The sequence below is a fragment of the Pseudophryne corroboree genome, chromosome 8, assembly GCF_028390025.1.
Source record: "Pseudophryne corroboree isolate aPseCor3 chromosome 8, aPseCor3.hap2, whole genome shotgun sequence".
Lineage (NCBI taxonomy): Eukaryota > Metazoa > Chordata > Amphibia > Anura > Myobatrachidae > Pseudophryne > Pseudophryne corroboree.
Window position 1 is genome coordinate 411,581,523 of NC_086451.1, and position 23,882 is coordinate 411,605,404.

A 23,882-nucleotide genomic window follows, 5' to 3' on the forward strand; every position below is an offset into this window, starting at 1 on the left:
ATCTCATCCTAACCCTCTGTTCCAAGCTCTCTATATACCCCATCTGTGTTACCCCTGTCTGTCTACCCCTCCCCTTTAGAATGTAAGCTCTCACGAGCAGGGCCCTCTTCCCTCATGTGCTTATACTTTCTCACTTTAATAATCTTCAACTGTACCACATTCAGCAGTCTTCTGCCACCTGATACTTAGTCCAGTGTCATCTGCTGATGTAACTATGTTTATTTACCCTGTACTTGTCCTATACTGTCATCAACTGTAAGTTGCTGTTTTCCTGTTTGATTATTCATGTACTCTGTAATTGGGCGCTGCGGATCCCTTGTGGCGCCATATAAATAAAGGATGATAATAATAATAATAATAATAAATATGGTAAGTCCCACACAGCAAGTAAAGGACCCAGGATCTTTCCATAAATGACAATGATAGGAAGAATTCTAGTGGACAACTGGGAGTTGTGGTGCAGCTGTGCATGTGGTGTGATTGGTGTCAGTTATTGTGCATATGACAGGTGACGGGAGAGGCTGACTTATTGCTGATAGTGGTTAATGCAGGGCAAACGCAGGACTTCTGGAGGGGAGTTTCCAAATGTTTGATTTTAGCGCAATTGTCAGCCCTTGAAGGATGCATAATTAGCATGCAAGCCCAGTGATCATGGTAAGCCACTTACCAGATTCTCTCTGTAGTGCGATGATTGATCACTCACATACCTCCCAACATGACCCTCTCCAGGAGGGACACAATGCTCTGCTTCTGGACTTTTCTCTTAATTTATGATTGACGGCACCTGTGTTGAACAGGTAATGGATAAGAAAGGTGTTTCACCACAGGTGATGGCAATCATAAATTAAGAGAAAAGTCCAGGAGCAGAGCATTCTGTCCCTCCTGGAGAGGGTCATGTTGGGAGGTATGCACTCAGATCCACAAACACAGACTTGGTAGGAAGATCTGCTGCCACTGGACATGTGCAGCAGCTCCATTCCACCCTTTATACTGGATGTAGTGGCCGCTGGCCAGGCTGTGGGGAAGGGTAGCGTCTAGTTACCCTTCGTGGAGAGGACCTTTCCCATAAGCCCCTGGGTCCATGTCACAAACTATTTGGAATAGTAACCTGTGGCAAGCAAAGCGGAGCGAAACACCGAGCCCGAAGCGTGGCGAGAGAAGGGTCCAATGGTGCATAGACAAAACGAAATAACCTCAAAAGAGCGGAGAACGGATAAAACATTTAGGTGCTGTAAGGGCGGAAGTTATCTACTGCCCTCTCGTGCTTTCACTTCCTGGTCCTGATCACAAAGGGAACATAGACACAACCAAGGGGAAGGGGGTTTTCCGGCCAACTGGAAACGCCCCCTCCCTTCCTTTGTTTGCTTATGAGGTCAGACAAATCAGGAATCAGTACTTTTGTTATCAATTCCAGTTAGACCCAATTACACACATGCTATACTATGCTATATTACATTATTTGCCCCTTATTCCTACAGTATACTCTTCTACCCATGCAGGCACGTTCTGGACAAACCCTCAGTTCTTGGTGACTTTGGAAGGAGGGGATGAGAAAAGTTTTTGCACCCTACTGGCATCTCTCCTACAGGAGGACAGGCGGAAAGGCAGAGCCATCGGGAGGGACTTCCTGGTTATCGGCTTTGAGGTCTACAAGGTGAAATATGGATAAACATTGAGTTTGATAGATCTTCACGTTTGCCAGGAACCTTTCTTTACCCTGACTTTGTGCCCTTTTTTTATTGTCCTGTGCTACTGATATCCAAATCTAATGTGTCTGGAAATATTATTATTTTACAGGTGCCAAAACAGGTGAATACAGTCCAAGATAATTGCCAGAAGCCTACTATACCACGGTTCTCTTCCTTACTGACCTGCATCTGTCTCACCCACACTCTCTCTCCATATGGTGTGCCAGTACAGTGATTGGTCTGTCAGTGTACCGGTGATTGTCTGATCCCTACTAGGTTATAGTGGATGATCTGTCTGTATATCGGATGGTTGTCTGATACCTACTAGGATATAGTGCAAAATCTGTCTGTATACTGGATAATTCATTATCGGATCCCTTCTAGTGTATAGTACATGGGCTGTCAGTGTATCGGGTGATTGTCCGTTCCCTACTAGTGTATAGTACATGCGCTGTCAGTGTATCGGGTGATTGTCCGTTCCCTACTAGTGTATAGTGCCTGAACTGTTGGGGTACTCTAGAGTATGATTGCCTGATCGGGTGTGGTTCATTGGGTCGACCACACTTAGGTCGACAGTGTCTAGGTCGCCCACTATTAGCCGACAGTAACTAAGTCGACTCCCAAAAATAGGTCGACACAAGCATTAGGTCGACACGACAAGGTCGACAGGTCGCAAGGTCGACATGAGGGTTTTTAAAAAGGAAAATAGTGTAATTGTCTTCATAGAGTGACCGGGAACCCCAATTAGTGCTCCATGTCCCCTCGCACGGCTCGCTTTGTTCGCTATGCTTCGGGCAAGGTGCCTCGCTGTGATCAGCACAGGTTACCGGTCCCAATTGTAGTCCATGTGTATTGTAAAGTATAAAAATGTAAAAAAATGAAAAAAATTGTAAAAAAAACTCATGTCGACCTTTTGTCATGTCGACCTAGTGACCATGTCGACCTAATGCATGTTGACCAATAGTGGTCATCCTAGTGACTGTCGACCCAAGTGTGGTCGACCTAGAGACTGGATACCGTCTGATCCCTACTAGTGTATAGTGCATGGACTGTTAGGGTACTCTAGAGCACAGGTTCTCAAACTCGGTCCTCAGGACCCCACATGGTGCATGTTTTGCAGGTCTCATCACAGAATCACAAGTGACATAATTAACTCCACCTGTGGACCGTTTAAAATGTGTCAGTGAGTAACCTGTGCACTTGCTGGGTTACCTGCAAAACATGCACTGTGTGGGGTCCTGAGGACCGAGTTTGAGAACCACTGCTCTAGAGTATGATTGTCTGATCCCTGCATGGACTGTTAGTGTACTCTAGAGTGTAATGTCTTATCCCTACTAGTGTATAGTGCATGCACTGTTAGTGTACTCTAGAGTGTGATTGTTTGATCCCTACTAGTGTATAGTGCATGGGCTGTCAGAGACTACTCTAGAGTATGACTGATCCCTGTTAGTGCACTAGCTGGCTGACTTCACTCATTCTGTCCGTTGTAGTTCAGCCCCATGTCCTCAGTGTCTCAGAGGATGGAAACTGCCTCCGGTCTGATCCCCATGATCCTTACACCATATGTGGCCAAGCGAGATGTCACTGCCCGCTATGAGCTGCCCCCCGGACAGTACCTGATCATCCCCACCACCTACATGCCCCATGAGGAGTCTTCCTTTACCCTGAGGGTCTTCACAGAGACAGAGAACACACTCACGTGAGGCAGCGCTCAATTACACACATTTATCTCCGTTCTCTGCTCCTGCCTGTGTACAGTGCTCACATTGATGGTTTCTGTCTGTCCTCAGGGAGATTGACTGTGAGGTGAAAGCGAGAGGGGAGGTCTTCCAGGTACGTTGTCCCATACTGTGATAACACTGGGGGTAATGCAGATTTGCACACAAGCACTGGCAGCTGCACTGGAATATTGGGTGGTATGCAGATCTGTGACCACATCGCCACCATCACTATCCGTGCACTGTTACACCTGCCCTGGCCTATCCATCATGCATGGGATGCAGCTAAAATACACCGATCACTTTGCATGCACATTTACAGTGACGTGCGGTGAGGTCTTTGGCTGGGGAGGCACTCGGACACTCTCCTCTCTACCACCCCCCCGTGAACATTTTTAAAAAACCACGTAGGGTTCCCCATACTTGATGAAAACCAGCACCAGGCTGCACCAGCCATGGGGGGATAATGCCATAGCAGGGGAGACACTCGGTGTGGGGTCCCCCTGCCATAACATTAAACGCCCCCTAATCCAGTCAGCCTAGGGCTAGGATTCCTCAGAAAGTGGGGACTCCAAAAAATAAAATAGAGTCCCTCTCCCTGAGCAATTCCCAGTGCTTTGCCCCGAACCCGTGGTGGTAGGTGCGGGGTTCATGGCAAGCTAATATTATTCTTTACAGGTGGCCTACAAGTCCCAGCATGCCCGGACATTAAGGGCTCGCTGGCACCTGTAGTCTGCCTAAAAAGAATAGTAATATTGTTCTTTACAGGCGGCCTACAGGTCCCAGCAAGCCTGCCGGCACTTGGAGAACCACAAGTGCCAGCATGCCCGGACATTAAGGGCCCGCTGGCACCTGTAGTCTGCCTGTAAAGAAAATATTAAAATAAACACACAAGACATTAAAAAAAAAAAAAGTTTTATTCAATAGCGTTTTCACCTGGAAGGTGGTGACCTTTGGGCAGCTCTTTTCCATGGCCGCCGCCTCCTCCCAGGACTTCCTGGCGTCTTCTCTCTTCAGGAGCTCTTGCACGCTCCCTCCCCGCCGGCGGACTGACAGACACTTCCTAGCGCTGGCTTATATAAGCCAGCGCCGAGGGGCGGGGCGATGATGTGACGAGCCGTGATTGGCTCGCGGTGGCCATCTTAGATTTAAAATATGTCGCTAACTGCACTATTTTTTAAATTGGAGCTGCTCCGCTCCGCTGCCGAACTCTGCAAAAATGACAGGCAGGGACTGGATTCTCTTGGATCCAGGCCTGCCGTCATGCCAGCCATCCCCGCTGGGTCCCGCTGCCGAAAACGCCCGCACCTCTGCCGCATCCCTGCCGCCCACCCAGTGATGACAGCGGATCCATCACTGGACAGCTGTATCCAGTGACAGATCCGCTGTACAATCACATATGGGTGATTGACAGCGGCGTGCATTCATGTGCAGTGAAAGCACGCCCCTGTCACCGAGGCACTCAAACTAGTGCCGCTTTCAACGTTGTTTTGAATGGGCTTTTACTGCCCATGGCTTGGCACCAGAGATTGCGCAGTAGAAAAACATGCAGAATCTGTCAGCAACTGGACTTGTGTGCACTCTGCACTGACCCCTAGGAGCCCAGAACACGTAAGCCTATACATCCTTATTACACTCCTGTTCCTTATAACACGGACATATGTTTGTTTTCTTCCTGCAGGAGAGTGAGCTCCGGATCAGTGCGGAAGAGTTCAGCAGACATTTCAAGCGACTCTCAGGACAGGTAAGAACCAGCACTGAGTGTGGGTTACGCTGGCCACATGCAGTGCACTGCTGCTGCTGTATTCCCATTGGCTCCATAGGGCATCATCTATGACCCCAAAACTACTGCAATCTCCTTTGGATGCTCCGGGTGGCACTGCAGCAGTGATCTTGGCTCTAGGTACCATTCCAGTCACCCTGCTAGCCAGAAGCTAGGGCCATGGGGTAGTGCTGGTGCCTCCTACAGAGCCCTGAACCTTGTGCAACAGCACCACTCGCATACCCCTAATTACGGCCCTGAGGAATAAAGATTGGATAGTGGCAGGGACTGAAGTAAACGACTAAGGGGTCTATTCATGAAGCAGTGAAAATGTTGAAGAAGTGAGCCTGTGGAGAAGTTTTCCATGGCAACCAATCAGCTGCTCCGTATAGTATGCAAATTATAAATGTTACTTCAATGCTGATAGGTTGCCATGGGCAACTTCTCCAATGCCTCATTTCTCTACACTTTTCACTCCTTCATGAATAAACCCCTAAATAAATACAATTTGTACATACACAGAACAATGTAAATCTGAAAAACCTGTGAGCACAGCCCCTCTCTGCCAATCACTCCACTGTCCCCCCATACCACAGCCACTCTCTGCCAGCCACTCCACTGTCCCCCTATACCACTGTCCTTCTCTGCCAATCACTCCACTGTCCCCCCATACCACAGCCACTCCACTGTCCCTCTATACCACAGCCCCTCTGCCAGCCACTCCACTGTCCCCCTATACCACTGTCCCTCTATACCACAGCCCCTCTGCCAGCCACTCCACTGTCCCCCTATACCACTGTCCCTCTATACCACAGCCCCTCTCTGCCAGCCACTCCTGTCCCCCTATACCACAGCCCCTCTGCCAGCCACTCCACTGTCCTCCCATACCACAGCCACTCTCTGCCAGCCACTCCACTGTCCCCCTATACCACTGTCCCTCTATACCACAGCCCCTCTGCCAGCCACTCCACTGTCCCCCTATACCACTGTCCCTCTATACCACAGCCCCTCTCTGCCAGCCACTCCACTGTCCTCCCATACCACAGCCACTCTCTGCCAGCCACTCCACTGTCCCCCTATACCACAGCCCCTCTGCCAGCCACTCCACTGTCCCCCTATACCACAGCCACTCTGCCAGCCACTCCACTGTCCCCCTATACCACAGCCACTCTGCCATTCACTCCGCTGTCCCCCTATACCACAGCCCCTCTATGCCAGCCACTCCACTGTCCCCCTATACCACAGCCCCTCTCTGCCAGCCACTCCACTGTCCCCCTATACCACAGCCCCTCTCTGCCAGCCACTCCACTGTCCCCCTATACCACAGCCACTCTGCCATTCACTCCGCTGTCCCCCTATACCACAGCCCCTCTATGCCAGCCACTCCACTGTCCCCCTATACCACAGCCCCTCTCTGCCAGCCACTCCACTGTCCCCCTATACCACAGCCCCTCTCTGCCAGTCACTCCACTGTCCCCCAATACCACAGACCCTCTCTGCCAATCACTCCACTGTCCCCCTATACCACAGCCCCTCTCTGCCAGTCACTCCACTGTCCTCCCATACCACAGCCACTCTCTGCCAGCCACTCCACTGTCCCCCTATACCACAGCCCCTCTCTGCCAGCCACTCCACTGTCCCCCTATACCACAGCCACTCTGCCATTCACTCCGCTGTCCCCCTATACCACAGCCCCTCTCTGCCAGCCACTCCACTGTCCCCCTATACCACAGCCCCTCTCTGCCAGTCACTCCACTGTCCCCCAATACCACAGCCCCTCTGCCAGTCACTCCACTGTCCCCCTATACCACAGCCCCTCTCTGCCAGTCACTCCACTGTCCCCCTATACCACAGCCCCTCTCTGCCAGTCACTCCACTGTCCCCCTATACCACTGTCCCTCTATACCACAGCCCCTCTGCCAGCCACTCCACTGTCCCCCTATACCACTGTCCCTCTATACCACAGCCCCTCTGCCAGCCACTCCACTGTCCCCCTATACCACTGTCCCTCTATACCACAGCCCCTCTCTGCCAGCCACTCCACTGTCCCCCTATACCACAGCCCCTCTGCCAGCCACTCCACTGTCCTCCCATACCACAGCCACTCTCTGCCAGCCACTCCACTGTCCCCCTATACCACTGTCCCTCTATACCACAGCCCCTCTGCCAGCCACTCCACTGTCCCCCTATACCACTGTCCCTCTATACCACAGCCCCTCTCTGCCAGCCACTCCACTGTCCTCCCATACCACAGCCACTCTCTGCCAGCCACTCCACTGTCCCCCTATACCACAGCCCCTCTGCCAGCCACTCCACTGTCCTCCCATACCACAGCCACTCTCTGCCAGCCACTCCACTGTCCCCCTATACCACAGCCCCTCTCTGCCAGCCACTCCACTGTCCCCCTATACCACAGCCACTCTGCCATTCACTCCGCTGTCCCCCTATACCACAGCCCCTCTATGCCAGCCACTCCACTGTCCCCCTATACCACAGCCCCTCTCTGCCAGCCACTCCACTGTCCCCCTATACCACAGCCCCTCTCTGCCAGTCACTCCACTGTCCTCCCATACCACAGCCCCTCTCTGCCAGTCACTCCGATGTCCTCCTATACCACAGTCCCTCTCTGCCAATCACTCCACTGTCCCCCAATACCACAGACCCTCTCTGCCAATCACTCCACTGTCCCCTATACCACAGCCCCTCTCTGCCAGTCACTCCACTGTCCTCCCATACCACAGCCACTCTCTGCCAGCCACTCCACTGTCCCCCTATACCACAGCCCCTCTGCCAGCCACTCCACTGTCCTCCCATACCACAGCCCCTCTCTGCCAGCCACTCCACTGTCCCCCTATACCACAGCCCCTCCACTGTCCCCCTATACCACAGCCACTCTGCCATTCACTCCACTGTCCCCCTATACCACAGCCCCTCTCTGCCAGCCACTCCACTGTCCCCCTATACCACAGCCCCTCTCTGCCAGTCACTCCACTGTCCCCCAATACCACAGCCCCTCTGCCAGTCACTCCACTGTCCTCCCACAGCCCCTCTCTGCCATTCACTCCACTGTCCCCCTATACCACAGCCCCTCTCTGCCAGCCACTCCACTGTCCCCCTATACCACAGCCCCTCTCTGCCAGTCACTCCACTGTCCCCCAATACCACAGCCCCTCTGCCAGTCACTCCACTGTCCTCCCACAGCCCCTCTCTGCCATTCACTCCACTGTCCCCCTATACCACAGCCCCTCTCTGCCAGCCACTCCACTGTCCCCCTATACCACAGCCCCTCTCTGCCAGTCACTCCACTGTCCCCCAATACCACAGCCCCTCTGCCAGTCACTCCACTGTCCTCCCACAGCCCCTCTCTGCCATTCACTCCACTGTCCCCCTATACCACAGCCCCTCTCTGCCAGCCACTCCACTGTCCCCCTATACCACAGCCCCTCTCTGCCAGTCACTCCACTGTCCCCCAATACCACAGCCCCTCTGCCAGTCACTCCACTGTCCCCCTATACCACAGCCCCTCTCTGCCAGTCACTCCACTGTCCCCCTATACCACAGCCCCTCTCTGCCAGTCACTCCACTGTCCCCCTATACCACAGCCCCTCTCTGCCAGTCACTCCACTGTCCCCCAATACCACAGCCCCTCTCTGCCAGTCACTCCACTGTCCCCCTATACCACAGCCCCTCTCTGCCAGTCACTCCACTGTCCCCCTATACCACAGCCCCTCTCTGCCAGTCACTCCACTGTCCCCCTATACCACAGCCCCTCTCTGCCAGCCACTCCGCTGTCCCCCTATACCACAGCCCCTCTCTGCCAGCCACTCCACTGTACCCCAATACCACAGACCCTCTCTGCCAATCACTCCACTGTCCCCCTATACCACTGTTCCCCTATACCACAGCCACTCTGCCAATCACTCCGCTGTACCCCTTTACCACAGCCCCTCTCTGCCAGCCACTCCACTGTCCCCCTATACCACAGCCCCTCCCTGCCAGTCACTCCGCTGTCCCCCTATACCACAGCCCCTCTCTGCCAATCACTCCTGTCCTCCCATACCACAGCCCCTGCCAGCCACTCCGCTGTACCCCTATACCACAGCCCCTCTCTGCCAGTCACTCCACTGTCCTCCCACAGCCCCTCTCTGCCAGCCACTCCACTGTCCCCCTATACCACAGCCCCTCTCTGCCTGTCACTCCACTGTCCCCCTATACCACAGCCCCTCTCTGCCTGTCACTCCACTGTCCCCCTATACCACAGCCCCTCTTTGCCAGTCACTCCGCTGTCCCCCTATACCACAGCCCCTCTCTGCCAGCCACTCCACTGTCCCCCTATACCACAGCCCCTCTCTTCCAGTCACTCCACTGTCCTCGCATACCACAGCCCCTCTCTGCCAGTCACTCCACTGTCCCCCTATACCACAGCCCCTCTCTGCCAGCCACTCCGCTGTCCCCCTATACCACAGCCCCTCTCTGCCAATCACTCCGCTGTCCCCCTATACCACAGCCCCTCTCTGCCAGCCACTGCACTGGTTACCTATACAATAACCCTTCCCTGCCCGTCACTCCACTCGCACCCTGTGCCATAGCCACTCTCTGCCAGTCACTCCTCTGGCTGCCTATAGCACAGACCCTCTCTACCAGTCACTCCACTGGCTCCCTATGGATCAGCCTCTCTCTGCCAGTCTATCCACTGGCTCCCTATACCACAGGCATAAATAACATTATTTTACTTTTCTGTAAAAGCATATTACATAACCTGGATAACTGATGATCTGAGAAAGCCAGATGTAAATGCAGCTGATCCGGTGACAAGGCCTGTAATCATGATGGGCAGAGTATGTGGCATTTGGCATTATATGGAACATCCCTGGTAACATTCTACGTTTGTTTCATTCTAGGACCAGGAAATCAGCCCTGAGGAGCTGCAGAAGATCCTCATACAGGTCACCTCCAAACGTAAGAGCACACAAGGGTACATGGAGAAACAGTTTATCTGGTCTCTAGGTGGGAAACATGTATATATCCAGCCTACATGCTCACTAATACAGGCCTCCTACTGTCAGGGATTTGTGCTGTACACTCAGGAGCTATAGGGTACACGATACGATATTGGGGGTGGGCTCAGCATTGCACTTATATGGGGAGACATTTATACAAGCTGCTAGCACCTTACTTTAGTACTTAGTATTCACTCTGGAAATGAGGCAGATCTGTCATTGCACCCCCACGTCTTTGTTCTAGACACGCACCTGAAGACACATGGGTTTTCCCTGGACACCTGCTCCCAACTTCTGAAGATCTCGGACGTATCCTTAGTCTGTGTAGAATTACAGTTTGGGTGATGATTGGCGGCGGTATTGCTGCATCCGTAAAGATACACCGATGATATTCCTATTTGTGTTTCTCTCTAGCCTCCAGGTACAGCGGGATCCGGCCTGAAGATCGACACTGTCTAGGTCAACAATGTATAGGTCGACAAGGTCTGACGGGCGACAGGGTTTCTAGGTCGACAGGTCAAAAGGTTGACATGAGTTTTTCACGTTTTTTTCCTTTTTTTGAACTTTGAAACTTAACGATCCACGTGGACTACGATTGGAACGGTAATCTGTGCCGAGCGAAGCGAGCCATGCGTGGGGACACGGTGCACTAATTGGGATTCCTGGTCACTGTATGGAGAAAACGACACCAAAAAAACATGAAAAACTCATATCGACCTTTTGACCTGTCAACCTAGCACATGTCGACCTAGAAACCCAGTCGACCTCCAGACCCCGTCAACCTATAGTGGTCGACCTGAACATTGTCGATTTAATGATCCACACCCAGGTACAGCTGCCCCTCCTGCCTGGCTTCTTACTGTGGGCTGGGGGGTCATAATGGCGACACTTACATTACTTTAAAAAGAGGAACAAATGTCTGTCTGGACATAGCTTAAGAAGGAAAACTAATTTGGCATTTTGAAAGGAACTTTGTTGAGAAGGTCTTTTTTAGTTCTTATTCACCAGATACCATTGTTATTCCACTATTATCTATATGAGGTATCCACAAATACTGTATCATTTACTTTACTATAGACGGATTTTGTATATTAGCAAGAATTAGGTTCAGTCAGTCCTGACTGCTGTGTCACTATAGAGTGCTGAGCATAAGAAATACATGTACTGAAAAGAGGGAGAGAAAGAAGGCTCTTGTGTGGGCGCACTCTTTAGAAAAGAAGGAAAATTCCTATGACATATGAAAAGAAATACTTAAAACATAGTTTTTAATGTTGACATTTAAAACGATATTACCCATATAACTGATCCATATGAAATAAGGATATACTAATTAAAGATTTAAAATGTTCTGGTCTGTTTAATCACAATGTGCGATTGGAATGGTTGTAGACATTGGTTCGTCTTACCCCCATTTCCCCTGACCAGTACAGAATATCTGTATTGATGGGACCGAGGAGTGGTCATAAAGGATTATTTGATAAGTACGTCCCAATAGGGCTACTTAAATTCAAGAATTAATGGTCACCAGCATTCAAAAGGACCTGACTTTCTGACATAAGCCACAATGATTGGTCGTAAGCCTCAAATATGAAAGAATATCATAGAAGTAAGAATTAGTGGTGATACTGCTGTTGGCGTCGCAACTCACATAGAAAGGGAAATAATCCCTGCTCTACAACACCAGGTATTCGCAGGAAGTCTCCTCTCCCAGTACTAACCCGGCCCAACGCTGTTTGGCTTCCAAGATCGGACGAGATCGGGCATTGGCAGCGTGGTATGATAGTAGAGAATTTATATGATAGTACACCAATGAGAGTGCACCTATATACGAAATAAGAAAAAAGAAAAAAAAAAAAGAAAAAAAGGAGTGGAGACAGTTTGAAAAGCCAAGGAAAGAGATGAATAAGTAAAGTGAAAAATATGTGGATCTGCTTTCTACGTTAGGCACGGCTCATCAAATCCCACGTCTGTGGTATTGTGCTCCGTGGATCGCAGATGAGAGTCCACGGAAAAATAGTAAAGCATGAACAAGAGGTAGAAAATCTATGATTTTGGTTAAATTGTCTGACAAAAAGACAGCACAAAAAAACGGTAAGAAATTGGGTTAGAGATCAGATAGATAATACATTAATTGTCTGTGTCACCAGAGAAATCAGCCCTGAACAGTAAGCGCTGGTATTAGCACATAGGGGGAAAGAAAAAAATAAAATAAAAATTACTTTCCAAAATTTGAATCCATAGCATGTTACTCAGGCTGGGCAAGCAATGCAATCATGGTATTTAAGCATCAATTTGAGGAATCTCATTGATGATCATAATACACCCTGAACTGAGTGTGGAAATTCATTTAAGTTTGGAAAATCAAGTGTAGTAAATTCAACAGACTAACCCAGAAAAACAATGGTATTGTCAATAACAAAAGATGGCACTGAGGATCACAGTGAATGCAAAATCCTATAGCAGTATACTGGCCTCTGCTGGTGAAAAATCAGCCAAACAGTGTAAGGTATCTACCAAGTACATAATAACAAATAAAAAAAAATGGAAAAAATTATATATGTGTGTGTACAGCCGCTGTTAGGAAATAGAGCTTATGGCAACAATCTGTATGTATACTACACGGGTCTACTAGGATATATGGTGAAATACAAAATATTATTAAACACATATAATGTTGCTGTCTGTGTATTTTGTACACAGAACAGCAGTGGGCTTACGATCACCAGTATTGAAAAAAAATCAGATTGGGCAGGTCAGGGCATCGTCGGGTACCAATGAAGGAGCCAAGAGTTCACTCCATATGCGGTCCCCCCCCCCCGGGCTTGTTCACTTCCGGGTTTGGAGGGGTGGGAGTACTGACCAATTATCAGATGATTCGGGCGCGATGGGCCGGAGCAAACAGCTGCCGCTACGGAGCGCCGGTCAGCTGTGATTGTGACGGAGCGTGACGCGGATTAGGAGGCGGGGATTGTGAGGTCTAAGACGCCATGTTGCTGGCTGGCTGTTTATGGACGTATGGGAGGAATGGTCAGGTGGCCCTAAAGAGCCGCGAGACCCCGGGCGCCATCTTGGTAGATGGCAAGTGTATAATAGAAGAACAGAGAGGCCCTGGGCGCCATCTTGGTAGATGGCAGATGTATGATAAAGGAAACGAGAGGAAGGGAAAGCTCTCGGAGAAATAGATGAGAAGCAAGGTTAGGGGAACATTGTGATGGGAAAGAGACCCGAGTAGAGAATAGTGGTGAGGGACAGTAAGAGATGACATGGGATTTACATCGATCACGGATTTATTAATATTAGCGCCTGACAATATCAGGATAGAAATTTTAAATTGGGTCAATGAGGGTAATGGGAAATGTGGATATATATATATGATCAAATGAAATATTATGTGGTGAAAGTGAAAACAAACTGGTGCCCGATCGCCCCCTGTCTAGTCATAAGAAATACATGTAAGAGATATTATTTAGGCCACCACCTATTTCCACTGAGGATAGGAATGAGAAATTCAGTATAATTAGCTTTGCTGACCACCCGCAGTAGAGCTACGTGTCATACCTCTGTAGGGAGGGAATGGGCAGGAACAGTTACACTTGTAAAGTCCTCATATAAATGGCAGAACATAGTTTAGGGATATGGAGCATAGGTACTGTTCCAAGCAGGATACTGTATGTGTGCAGTGTTAATGTCTCCCCCTATTCTCATGGATTTCCTCCCACAGTCCAATACATAGTGGTAGGTCAGTTGGCTACTGATGACATTGGGCCTAATTCAGACCCGATCGCTGGTGCAAGAGCGATCGCAACCTGAAACCGTTTCTGGAGTGCGCACCCAGTAAGGCCCAGTGAGATGCGAAAGCTCATTGGTGCGATCGCCTCTGCCTGATTGACATTACACGCAGCCGCTGCGACCCAGAATGCGGCGGGTAGCCGTGTGCCAGAGCAGCTAGGCTGCGCAGGTAGGGAGCTACTTGCCATGTGCAAAAGTGGGTGGGTGGGGCCTGACATGCGGGGTGGACTAGCCGTGTGCTGGGCGTCCCACCGCATGTCAGAGGAACTGACTAAATTTAGCACATCTACGATCAGGTCTGAATCACCCCCATTGATCCTATTGTGTTTGCTCTGTAGACTGTTACCTCCATTGGAGCAGTCACTGGTGTGAATGAGTAAAAACATTTTCTGTTAAGGGCTGTGTAACGCGTTGATGCTCCATAAATACCGGGTAGTAATAATAGTACAGAGCTGGCTGTGTGTTCTCCTTAACATAACGGATCACAGTTCAGTGGGACCGGAAAGCTTCAGCTGGAAGAATTTAAATATCTCTGGAGCAAGATTAAGGAATGGGAGGTAATGCTGTGACATCACTGCTAGGCAGAACATTGGTGCTACTGTCATACAGTAGATGGAACACGGTGTGTGCTGCAGGCACTGTCAGTGGGAGCAGCCCTGTTATAGGACACTTTACACGGGTGTAGTACGGCTGACCACCGGTCAGCTTACCGACGCCGGGATCCCGGCGGGGAGGGGCAAGTGCAGCAAGCCCCTTGCGGGCACGCTGCGCTCGCCACGCTGCGGGCTCGGTCGCCACGGGTTCTATTCCCACTCTATGGGTGGCGTGGACACCCACGAGTGGAAATAGTCCCTGTTGGTCGGCATGCCGACCATCGGGACAGTGACCCGTCGGGCTGGTGGAGGAGGTCATGTGACTGTCGGTCAGCTGACCGGCGGTCACATGAATACCACCCCTTTACACTACTGCTGATAAGAGGCACAGATTAGTGGGATCCCTTATCACAAAGGCAGCGAGAGAGCTGCCAGCATCGGACGTTCGGTATGATCATCGGGGGGGTTAATACCACTGATGGTTAGCCTCGATGGTATAAACCATCTGCCTGGGATCCATTGATGGTTTCACCTGCCAATGATCATACCTGCTTTACTATTAAACTGGGGTGCATGCCAACTAGAGCCTGGGTGTGGGGCTTGATGGGTGGTTTTGTTCCATCAGGTGGTTCTGTTCCATAGATGGCAGGAAACCATCTGGTTATCCGCCATCGATAGTATAAGTATTTAACATAAGCTATCAACCATTGATGATTATGAAAAATAAATGGTCGATGGCCATCCCTACCAGACGCCTGACTCAAGCTCCCTCGCAGTATGTATATAGTGAATGAATTCCAGCACTGGTGCGGAAGCTGGGGTCAGACAGCCAATGAAAGTGTGTATCATTTATATAATGTATCCCAACACAGGCACAGCCAGAGGTTTTATCCCGTCTTTTCTTCCAGCACTTATTCACAAAACACGACCGTGACAGATCCGGAACAATGGACATACAGGAGCTGCGCCTAGCACTGGAAGCTGCCGGTGAGAAAGGACCCAGTACTGCATAGACCATCTATAAGGGTAGTGGGCAGAAGAATGCTGGGCTGGCTGTAACAGCAACCCTGATATAGGCCTAGATTTATCAAGCCTTGGCGAGTGATAAATATCACGGTGATAAAGTACCAACCAATCAGCTCTTAACTGCCATGCTACAGGATGTGTTTGAAAAAGGACAGTTAGGAGCTGATTGGTTGGTACTTTATCACTGTGCAATTTATCACTCTCCAAGGCTTGCTAAATCTGGGCCTAAGGGGTCTATTTACTAAGGGGGTGGGGCCTTGGATGGACATAAAGTGCACAGAGATAAAGTACCAATCACCTCCTAACTGCCATTTTTCAAACTCAGCTTGTGACATGACAGTCAGGAGCTGATTGGCTGGTACTTTATCTCCGTGCACTGTATCGCGATCCAAGGCTTAGTAAATAGACCCCTTAGTGTCAAATACATACCATGTGCAGATAGAGGCAGTGTAGGCTACCCTACTTTCTGTGTGATACCATCAATGTTTTACACATTACTTTTGCCAGGGCCACAAATACCGGTACTGTAGAGTGCTATTAAACCTAACATAAAAGCTGATGGTATAAAAGTGTAACCGTTTCCATGATAGAAGAACTATATCCTCATCTATCTACATCACTGCAAACTGTGGCCCTGTGATAACAAACATTTTAGGCAACAAAGGGTGATAGAGGCGGACGTTTGGGCTAGGTCAGGTAAAGGGAGATACAGTGTTAATTCAGGAGACTTTAGGGGGTTTAGGTTTGGTCAAGGGTCTCAGGGAAGGGTAATTGTAGTCAAACACTTGAATTAAACTAGTACTGGCTATATTGATAAGGCAGTCTATATATTTTCTTTAATCCCTTTAAAAAAAATTAAAAAAATCCAGTTTATTGCTTAGCAAAGTCCCTTTTACCTTTTGTTGTCTCCAGGATTTCAGCTGAACAACTCGCTGGTGGAGTCGCTGTGTATGAAATATGGGAATGATGTCAGGCAGGTGGATTTTGACAGCTTCTTGTCCTGCGTAGGGCACCTGGTTGGTGTATTTGGTAAGCAAGGCTGCCAATAGCACAGATTTTACCTATGAAAGTGATACTCTGAATTGTAGATAGAGGACAGTGTCACATCATCTGTGTGCCCTCTATATTGTCCCCATGCAGAGATTGTTTCTTTTCTCTCTTGTAACGTTCAATGTTTCCCAACCACTCAAGGCACACTAACAGTCCAGGTTTTAACAATAGCCATAAGGAAGCACAGGTGACTAGAAAAGGTACCTGTTACTTTGATTTAACCACCTGTGCTGAAGCATGGATATCACAAAAAATAGGATTTTAATTACCTACCAATAAATCCTTTTCTCGTAGTCCATAGAGGATGCTGGAGTCCACATTAGTACCATGGGGGTATAGGCGGGTCCCTTGGGAGCCATGGGCACTTTAAGAGTTTAATAGTGTGGGCTAGCTCCTCCCTCTATGCCCCTCCTACCAGACTCAGTCTAGAAACTGTGCCCAAGGAGACGGACATACTTTGAGAGAAGGAAATACACAGATATGTGTGAGTTGGTGTGAATCTCACCACTAACAACAGAAATCCAAGCTAACCAGCTTGAAACAAGGCAGCAACAGCTGAAAACAGTACTGAACCAAGTAACAACTGCAGGAAAACGAAGCGCTGGGCGGGCGCCCAGCATCCTCTACGGACTACAAGAAAAGGATTTACTGGTAGATAATTTAAATCCCATTTTCTCTTACATCCTAGAGGACGCTGGGGTCCAGATTAGTACCATGGGGATGTACCAAAGCTCCCAGTATGGGAGGGAGAGTGCGGAGAATCCTGCAGAACCGATTGACTAAACGTTTAGGTCCTCAGAGGTCAAAGTATCGAACTTGTAGAATTTAGCAAACCTGTTCGATCCTGATCAAGTGGCCGCTCTGCAAAGTTGTAAAGGAGACACACCCCGGGCAGCCGCCCAGGAAGAACCCACCTTACAAGTAGAGTGGGCCTTGACAGATTGTGGACACGGCCAGCCTGCCGTAGAATATGCATGTGTGATAGTACACCTGATCCAGAGAGAAATTGTCTGCTTAGAAGCAGGACATCCAATCTGGTTGGGATCATAAAAGGACAAACAGAGCGTCTGACTTTCTGTGACGAGAAGTTCTCTTCACATAAATATTCAAAGCCCTCACAACATCCAAGGACTTTGAAGTAATTGAGGAGTCAGTAGCCACTTGCACCACAATACGTTGGTTGATATGAAAAGCCGACACAACCTTCGGAAGAAATTGCTGACGCATCCTGAGCTCAGCTCTATCTTCATGGAAAATCAAGTAGGGGCTCTTGCAGGACAATGCTCCCAATTCTGACACACGTCTAGCAGATGCCAATGCCAATAGTGTGACTGCCTACCAAGTAAGAAACTTGACCTCAACCTCCTGTAAAGGCTCGAACCAATCCAGTTGCAGGAACTGCAGCACCACGTTAAGATCCCAAGGTGCCGTAGGAGGCACAAAGGGAGGTTGGATGTGCAGAACCCCTTTCAAGAAAGTCTGAACCTCAGGGAGGGCAGCCAATTGTTTCTGGAAGAAAATGGATAAGGCCGAAATCTGGACTTTTAAGGAGCCCAGGCGTAGGCCCACATCCACTCCTGCTTGCAGGAAGAGCAGAAACCGTCCAAGTTGAAACTCCACCGTAGGAATCTTCTTGGATTCACACCAAGACACGTACTTTTCCAAATCCGATGGTAATGTTTTGACGTTACTCCTTTCCTAGCTTGTATCAGGGTAGGAATAACTTTGTTCGGAATGCCCTTCCGAGCTAAGATCTGGTGTTCAACCTCCATGCAGTCAAACGTAGCCGCGGTAAGTCTTGATAAGCAAACGACCCCTGTTGCAGAAGGTCCTCTCGAAGAGGAAGAGGCCTTGGATCTTCCAACAGTAACTCCAGAAGATCCGCGTACCAAGCCCATCTTGGCCAGTCCGGAGCAATGAGGATCGCCTGAACTCGTTCTCTTTTATTAGTTTGAGAATCCTTGGGATAAGTGGAAGTGGAGGGAACACATACACTGACTTGAACACCCACCGCCACTGCCTGTGGGTCCCTTGACCTGGAACAGTACCTCCGAAGCTTCTTGTTGAGGCGGGAGGCCATCAAGTCTATTTGAGGTACGCCCCAGAGACTTGTCACCTCTGCGAACACCTCTGGGTGTAGGCCCCACTCTCCTGGATGGAGATCGTGTCTGCTGAGGAAATCCGCTTCCCAGTTGTCCACTCCCGGAATGAAGATTGCCGACAGCGCCACCGTGTGCTTTTCCGCCCAGAGGATGATCTTTGTTACCTCTGGCATTGCAGCTCTGCTCTTCATTCCGCCTTGTCGGTTTATGTAGGCCACTGTCGTTACATTGTCCGACTGAACCTAAATGGCCTGATCTTTTAGAAGATGTGCAGCTTGCAGAAAACAGTTGTACACGGCCCTTAGTTCCAGAATGTTTATCGGAAGCATGGATTCCAGACTTGACCACCTTCCTTGGAAGTTTTCCCCTTGGGTGACTGCTCCCCAACCTCTGAGACTTGCATCCGTGGTTAGGAGGATCCAATTCCGAATCCCGAACCTGCAGCCTTCTAGTAGGTGAGAAGTTTGCAGCCACCAGCGGAGCGATATTCTGGCTTTCAGGTACAGACGTATTCTCTGGTGCATGTGAAGATGAGATCCTGACCATTTGTCCAGGAGATCCAGTTGGAAAGATCGTGCATTAAATCTTCCGTACTGTAGAGCCTCGTAAGAGGCAACCATCATCCCCAGAAGGCGAATGCACTGATGAACTGATACCCGGGCTGGCTTCAGGACATCCCGGACCATTGTCTTCTCTTCCGGCAGAAACACTCTCTGAACTTCCGTGTCGAGGATCATCCCCAGGAAGGACAGCCTCCTCGTCGGCTCCAAGTGCGACTTTGGAAGGTTCAGGATCCATCCATGATCCCGGAGCAGCTGAGTTGAGAGAGCAATACTCTGTAACACAGCTTCTCCCTGGAAGATGCTTTTATTAGTAGATCGTCCAGATAAGGAACTATGTTCACACCCTGCTTGCGGAGGAGTAGCATCATCTCCGTAATTACATTGGTGCCATGGAGAGGCCAAACAACAGCGCTTGGAACTGATAGTTACAGTCCAGCAGCGCAAATCTGAGATAAGCCTGGTGAGGTGGCCAGATCGGGATGTGAAGGTAGGCATCCTTGATATCCAGAGATACCAGGAATTCCCCCTCCTCCAGACCTGAGATCACCGCTCTCAGAGACTCCATCTTGAATTTGAATTCCCTCAAGTAGGGGTTCAATGACTTTAGGTTTAATATCGGTCTTACCGAACCGTCCGGTTTCGGTACCACAAACAGGTTTGAGTTAATAACCCTTGTGTTGCAGGTGGAACTGGGACAATGACATTTGAACTTAGTAACTTTTGAATGGCTTCCTGTAGGATAGCACTTTCTGTCAGCGAAGCTGGCAAGCTTGATTTGAAGAATCTGTGAGGTGGGAGTTCTAGAAACTCCAGTCTGTACCCCTGGGTAACAATATCCTGTACCCAGGGATCTAGGCATGAGGACGCCCAAACATGACTGAAATCTCTTAGTCTTGCTCCCACCTGCCCGATCTCCCGGCTGGGAGGTCCACTGTCATGCCGAGGATTTTGAGGAAACCGAACCAGGCTTCTGATCCTGGGAACCTGTGGGTGCGGGTTTTCTGGATTTCCCCCGACCACCTCTAAAGAAAGTGGAGGGGGATTTGGACTTTTTAACTTTAGCGGTCCGAAAGGACTGCATTGCAGACTTAGAATATGATTTCCTCGTCGGTGGTGCAGCAGAGGGAAGAAAAGTCAACTTACCCGCAGTAGCCGTGGAGATCCACGCATCTAACGCTTCCCCAAACAGGGCCTGACCTGTGAAGGGTAGGTTCTCCACACTCTTCTTGGATTCCGCATCCGCAGACCATTGGCGCAGCCAGAGTCCTCTGCGTGCCGAGACAGCCATGGAAGAAGCCCTCGCGTTCAGATGTCCAAAGTCTTTCATGGCTTCCACCATGAAACCTGCAGAATCCTGTATGTGACGTAAAAACAATTCAATGTCACTTCTATCCATAGAATCTAACTCCTGCCTGACCACTTTACAATGGTTTTAGAAATCCATGCACAAGCAATAGTGGGTCTTAAAGCTACGCCATTTACGGTGTATAAAGATTTGAGTGTAGTCTCAATCTTGCGGTCGGCCGGCTCTTTTAAAGCGGTGGACCCAGGAACAGTCAAAACCACTTTTTTATACATCCTAGAAACAGAAGCTTCTACTACCGGCAGGTTTTCCCACTTTTTCCTATCCTCTTCAGGGGAAGGAAAAGCAATGAGAACCCTTTTAGGGATCTGGAACTTTTTCTCTGGGTTTTCCCAGGATTTTTCAAACAACGAGTTTAATTTCTTAGACGCAGGGAATGTAAGGAAGGATTTCTTATTGTCAGTAAAGTAAGCCTCCTCTACTTGCTCATGTACCTTATCAGTAATGTGTAAAATGTCCCTAATAGCCTCAATCATGAGTTGCATCCCCTTAGCAAGGGATGCCTCACCCCCCAGTATATCCCCCTCACCGTCTCCTATATCAGAGTCGGTATCCGTGTCAACTTGCATTGGGCAAGAACATGCTTTTTAGGATATATATCAGGGGTTTTGGATGAGGTAGCGGGAGCAGAATACGTCAAAACCTCTACAGATCTTTTCAAAACCTGCGTTTCCGTCTCATAATGAGCTATCCTAGATGAAATCTGGGATATCCTTCCCTTAGTAGAAGCCACCCATGGGGGTTCAGATTCAGAAGGCTGAGACAGTACATTGCATTCCTGAGTACATGGAATAGACTCCTCTGGAGAGGGGACACACTCTGCAGCACAAGATACAGAATCCCTAGACATGGTAATGTGAGATATAAAACACACACACAGGAAAATGTCAGACACAGTTTCTCCCAAGTACCTTCAGAGAGACACAGAGTATAAGGAGCCAGCACACACAGCGCCCCAGTAGGCAGTTCTGATAATTGCCTGGTGCTGACTGAGTAACCTTGATAGATTAAACAGTGAATAACTCCCCCCCCCCCTTCTATAACACCCTGGTACTGCAGAGGATAACTGGAGTTAAGTGGAGGGCAGCGCTCCCTGTCTGCGTCTCTGTAGTGTGATCTGCAGGGAGAAAATGGCGCTGGTGAGTGCTGGAACCGCTCTGAGAAGCCCCGCCCCCTGTAATGGCGCATCTTCCCGCATTTATTATTTTATACTGGCCTGAGGTGTGTTTGTTGCTAACAGTGGGATTAGCACCTGATAGCTCAGTGACCAGTGCTAGGGTATTGCGTTGGCCCAGGGCGCCCCTCACAGCGCCACACAACTGTACCTCTGAGCCCTCCGGAGTGCAGCACTGATGCCGCCATTCCCGGGGCACCGGCGTCATACTCACCACCGTATCTTCAGGCTCTGTTAGGGGGTGGCGGCAGTGCTGCGGGAGCGAGCGGTAGCCTCGGGGGCTTGCGATCAATACCCTCAGGAGCTCAGTGTCCTGTCAGCGGAGATAGTTGCCATTAACCTCAAGGGTTGGATCCTACTCCCCCCCCTAAGTCCCACGAAGCAGGGAGACTGTTGCCAGCAGCCTCCCTGTACCTAACAACTCTTTAAAAATAATAAAACTAGAAAAGTTACTAGGAGCTCCCCTACCTGTGACCGGCTCCACCGGGCACATTTTCTAAACTGAGATGTACTAAGCAGTGATAAAAGGGGAGAAGTGTGCCAGTGGAGAAGTTGCCCATGGCAACCAACCAGTATTGACGTAACATTTATAATTTGCACACTATTAAAGTATACTGAGCAGCTGATTGGTTGCCGTGGGCAACTTCTCCACTGGCTCACTTCTCCACTTTTATCATTGCTTAGTACATGCCCACGCGAGTCTGGTAGGAGGGCCAAAGAGGGAGGAGCCAGCCCACACTATTAAACTCTTAAAGTGCCCATGGCTCCCAAGGGACCCGTCTATACCCTATGGTACTAATGTGGACCCCAGCATCCTTTAGGACGTTAGAGAAACCTGGACTGTTAATGTGCCTTGAGGACCGATCTTGGGAAACACTGCTGATTTATCACCAACATTCTGCAAAGGGGTCAAGCCTTATAAAGTATGGACAAGTGAAGAAGAGCTTCTAGTTGGCTTTTCTCAAGTACCTTCTTTAAAATGATAGGTAGAAACTGGTTGGTTGCTTTGGACAAATTATGTACTCTTGAGAAGGCTTACATATGTGACCTTCATCTGACTGAAGACATATGTAACTGTAGACCAGTAAGGTTGGGGAACTAGCTCTCCTGACCTTGAACAAGCATTCCAGGGGACTTACACATGCCCTTCCCTGAAAGTCTCTCTCAGTACTGTTATCTTCCTAAAGGCCCATACACATTAGACGATGTCGCTCTGTGAGCGACATCGTCTAACGTTTCCCCCTCCCGGGCCGGCCGGTCGGCGGCCGCCTGTATGCACTGAGCGATAGGACAGCTCATATCGCTCAGTGACGTCACGCCCCCGCCAGCCCTGCATGAAGGTCGTGGACGACAGTCCACATCCTTCATGCATGCCCTACCGACAGCGACGATCATTGCGGGACCGCGCATCGGTCGTCGCTGGCGGCATACACACTTAACGATATAATGAGCGACGTCGCTCATTATATCGTTAAGTGTGTATGGACCTTAAGGCAGTAAGACCCGCACGAGCCAGCTAGGGAGCAGAGTAAAGGCCCATACACACAAGGCGATTTTGAGCTCAAAACCACCTAGTGTGTATGGCCAGGCAATGAGCTCTGATGCACGCTTCTGCACCTGGGCTGCCCATCGTCCTGTTGTACTGTCCGAGTGAACCACATTCCACAGTCTCCTACTGTGGAAAGTGGTTCACCCCCCATGAACATTGGTGGGCGGTGTGAAAATCGCTTAGTGTGTACGCACTGTGCGATTTTCCACCCAGCTCACATCATCGCTCAGCATACACACTGGGCAAAACGTCCAGTGTGTATGCACCTTACGTTAAAACACATTCTTAGGAAGGTGCTGTCCAGAAGAGCAGTGGAGAGTCCTTATAGGCCAGGTACCACTGCGTTCCTTTAACCTGCTGGACCAGTGTAGATCTACTGGCTGCTGTAGCAGGTGAAAGCCGGCACAAGGGGATGTAGTTATGTGACCGGCACCTACATCCCACCCACCACCCCGACAGTCAGCATGCTGACTAATAGGGACAATTCCCGAGCACACAAGGGGCT

General features: G+C 49.7%; 2 protein-coding genes and 1 pseudogene across 3 annotated transcripts in view; 2 read left to right on the forward strand and 1 right to left on the reverse strand.

Annotated features, from left to right (window-relative positions):
* Nucleotides 1-2,801, forward strand: part of LOC134949352 (calpain-2 catalytic subunit-like) — a 266,498-nt gene extending 263,697 nt beyond the window's left edge. Inside the window, exon 29 of the mRNA XM_063937866.1 lies at nucleotides 1,500-2,801. Within this exon, the coding sequence (XP_063793936.1) occupies nucleotides 1,500-1,669 (170 nt within the window). The 3' untranslated portion in view covers nucleotides 1,670-2,801. The remainder of the gene's footprint in view (nucleotides 1-1,499) is intronic.
* Nucleotides 2,802-3,035: 234 nt separating this feature from the next.
* Nucleotides 3,036-23,882, forward strand: part of LOC134949351 (calpain-1 catalytic subunit-like) — a 30,953-nt gene continuing 10,106 nt past the window's right edge. The window contains exons 1-8 of one of the 2 annotated variants that reach the window (XM_063937864.1): nucleotides 3,036-3,387; nucleotides 3,479-3,521; nucleotides 5,088-5,150; nucleotides 10,070-10,127; nucleotides 10,413-10,477; nucleotides 14,446-14,514; nucleotides 15,459-15,537; nucleotides 16,489-16,605. In XM_063937864.1, coding sequence (XP_063793934.1) covers nucleotides 3,188-3,387; nucleotides 3,479-3,521; nucleotides 5,088-5,150; nucleotides 10,070-10,127; nucleotides 10,413-10,477; nucleotides 14,446-14,514; nucleotides 15,459-15,537; nucleotides 16,489-16,605 — 694 coding nt within the window. In that variant the 5' untranslated portion in view covers nucleotides 3,036-3,187. The remainder of the gene's footprint in view (nucleotides 3,388-3,478; nucleotides 3,522-5,087; nucleotides 5,151-10,069; nucleotides 10,128-10,412; nucleotides 10,478-14,445; nucleotides 14,515-15,458; nucleotides 15,538-16,488; nucleotides 16,606-23,882) is intronic. The other variant, XM_063937865.1, reaches the window with a different exon arrangement.
* Nucleotides 11,838-11,956, reverse strand: LOC134951946 (5S ribosomal RNA; annotated as a pseudogene).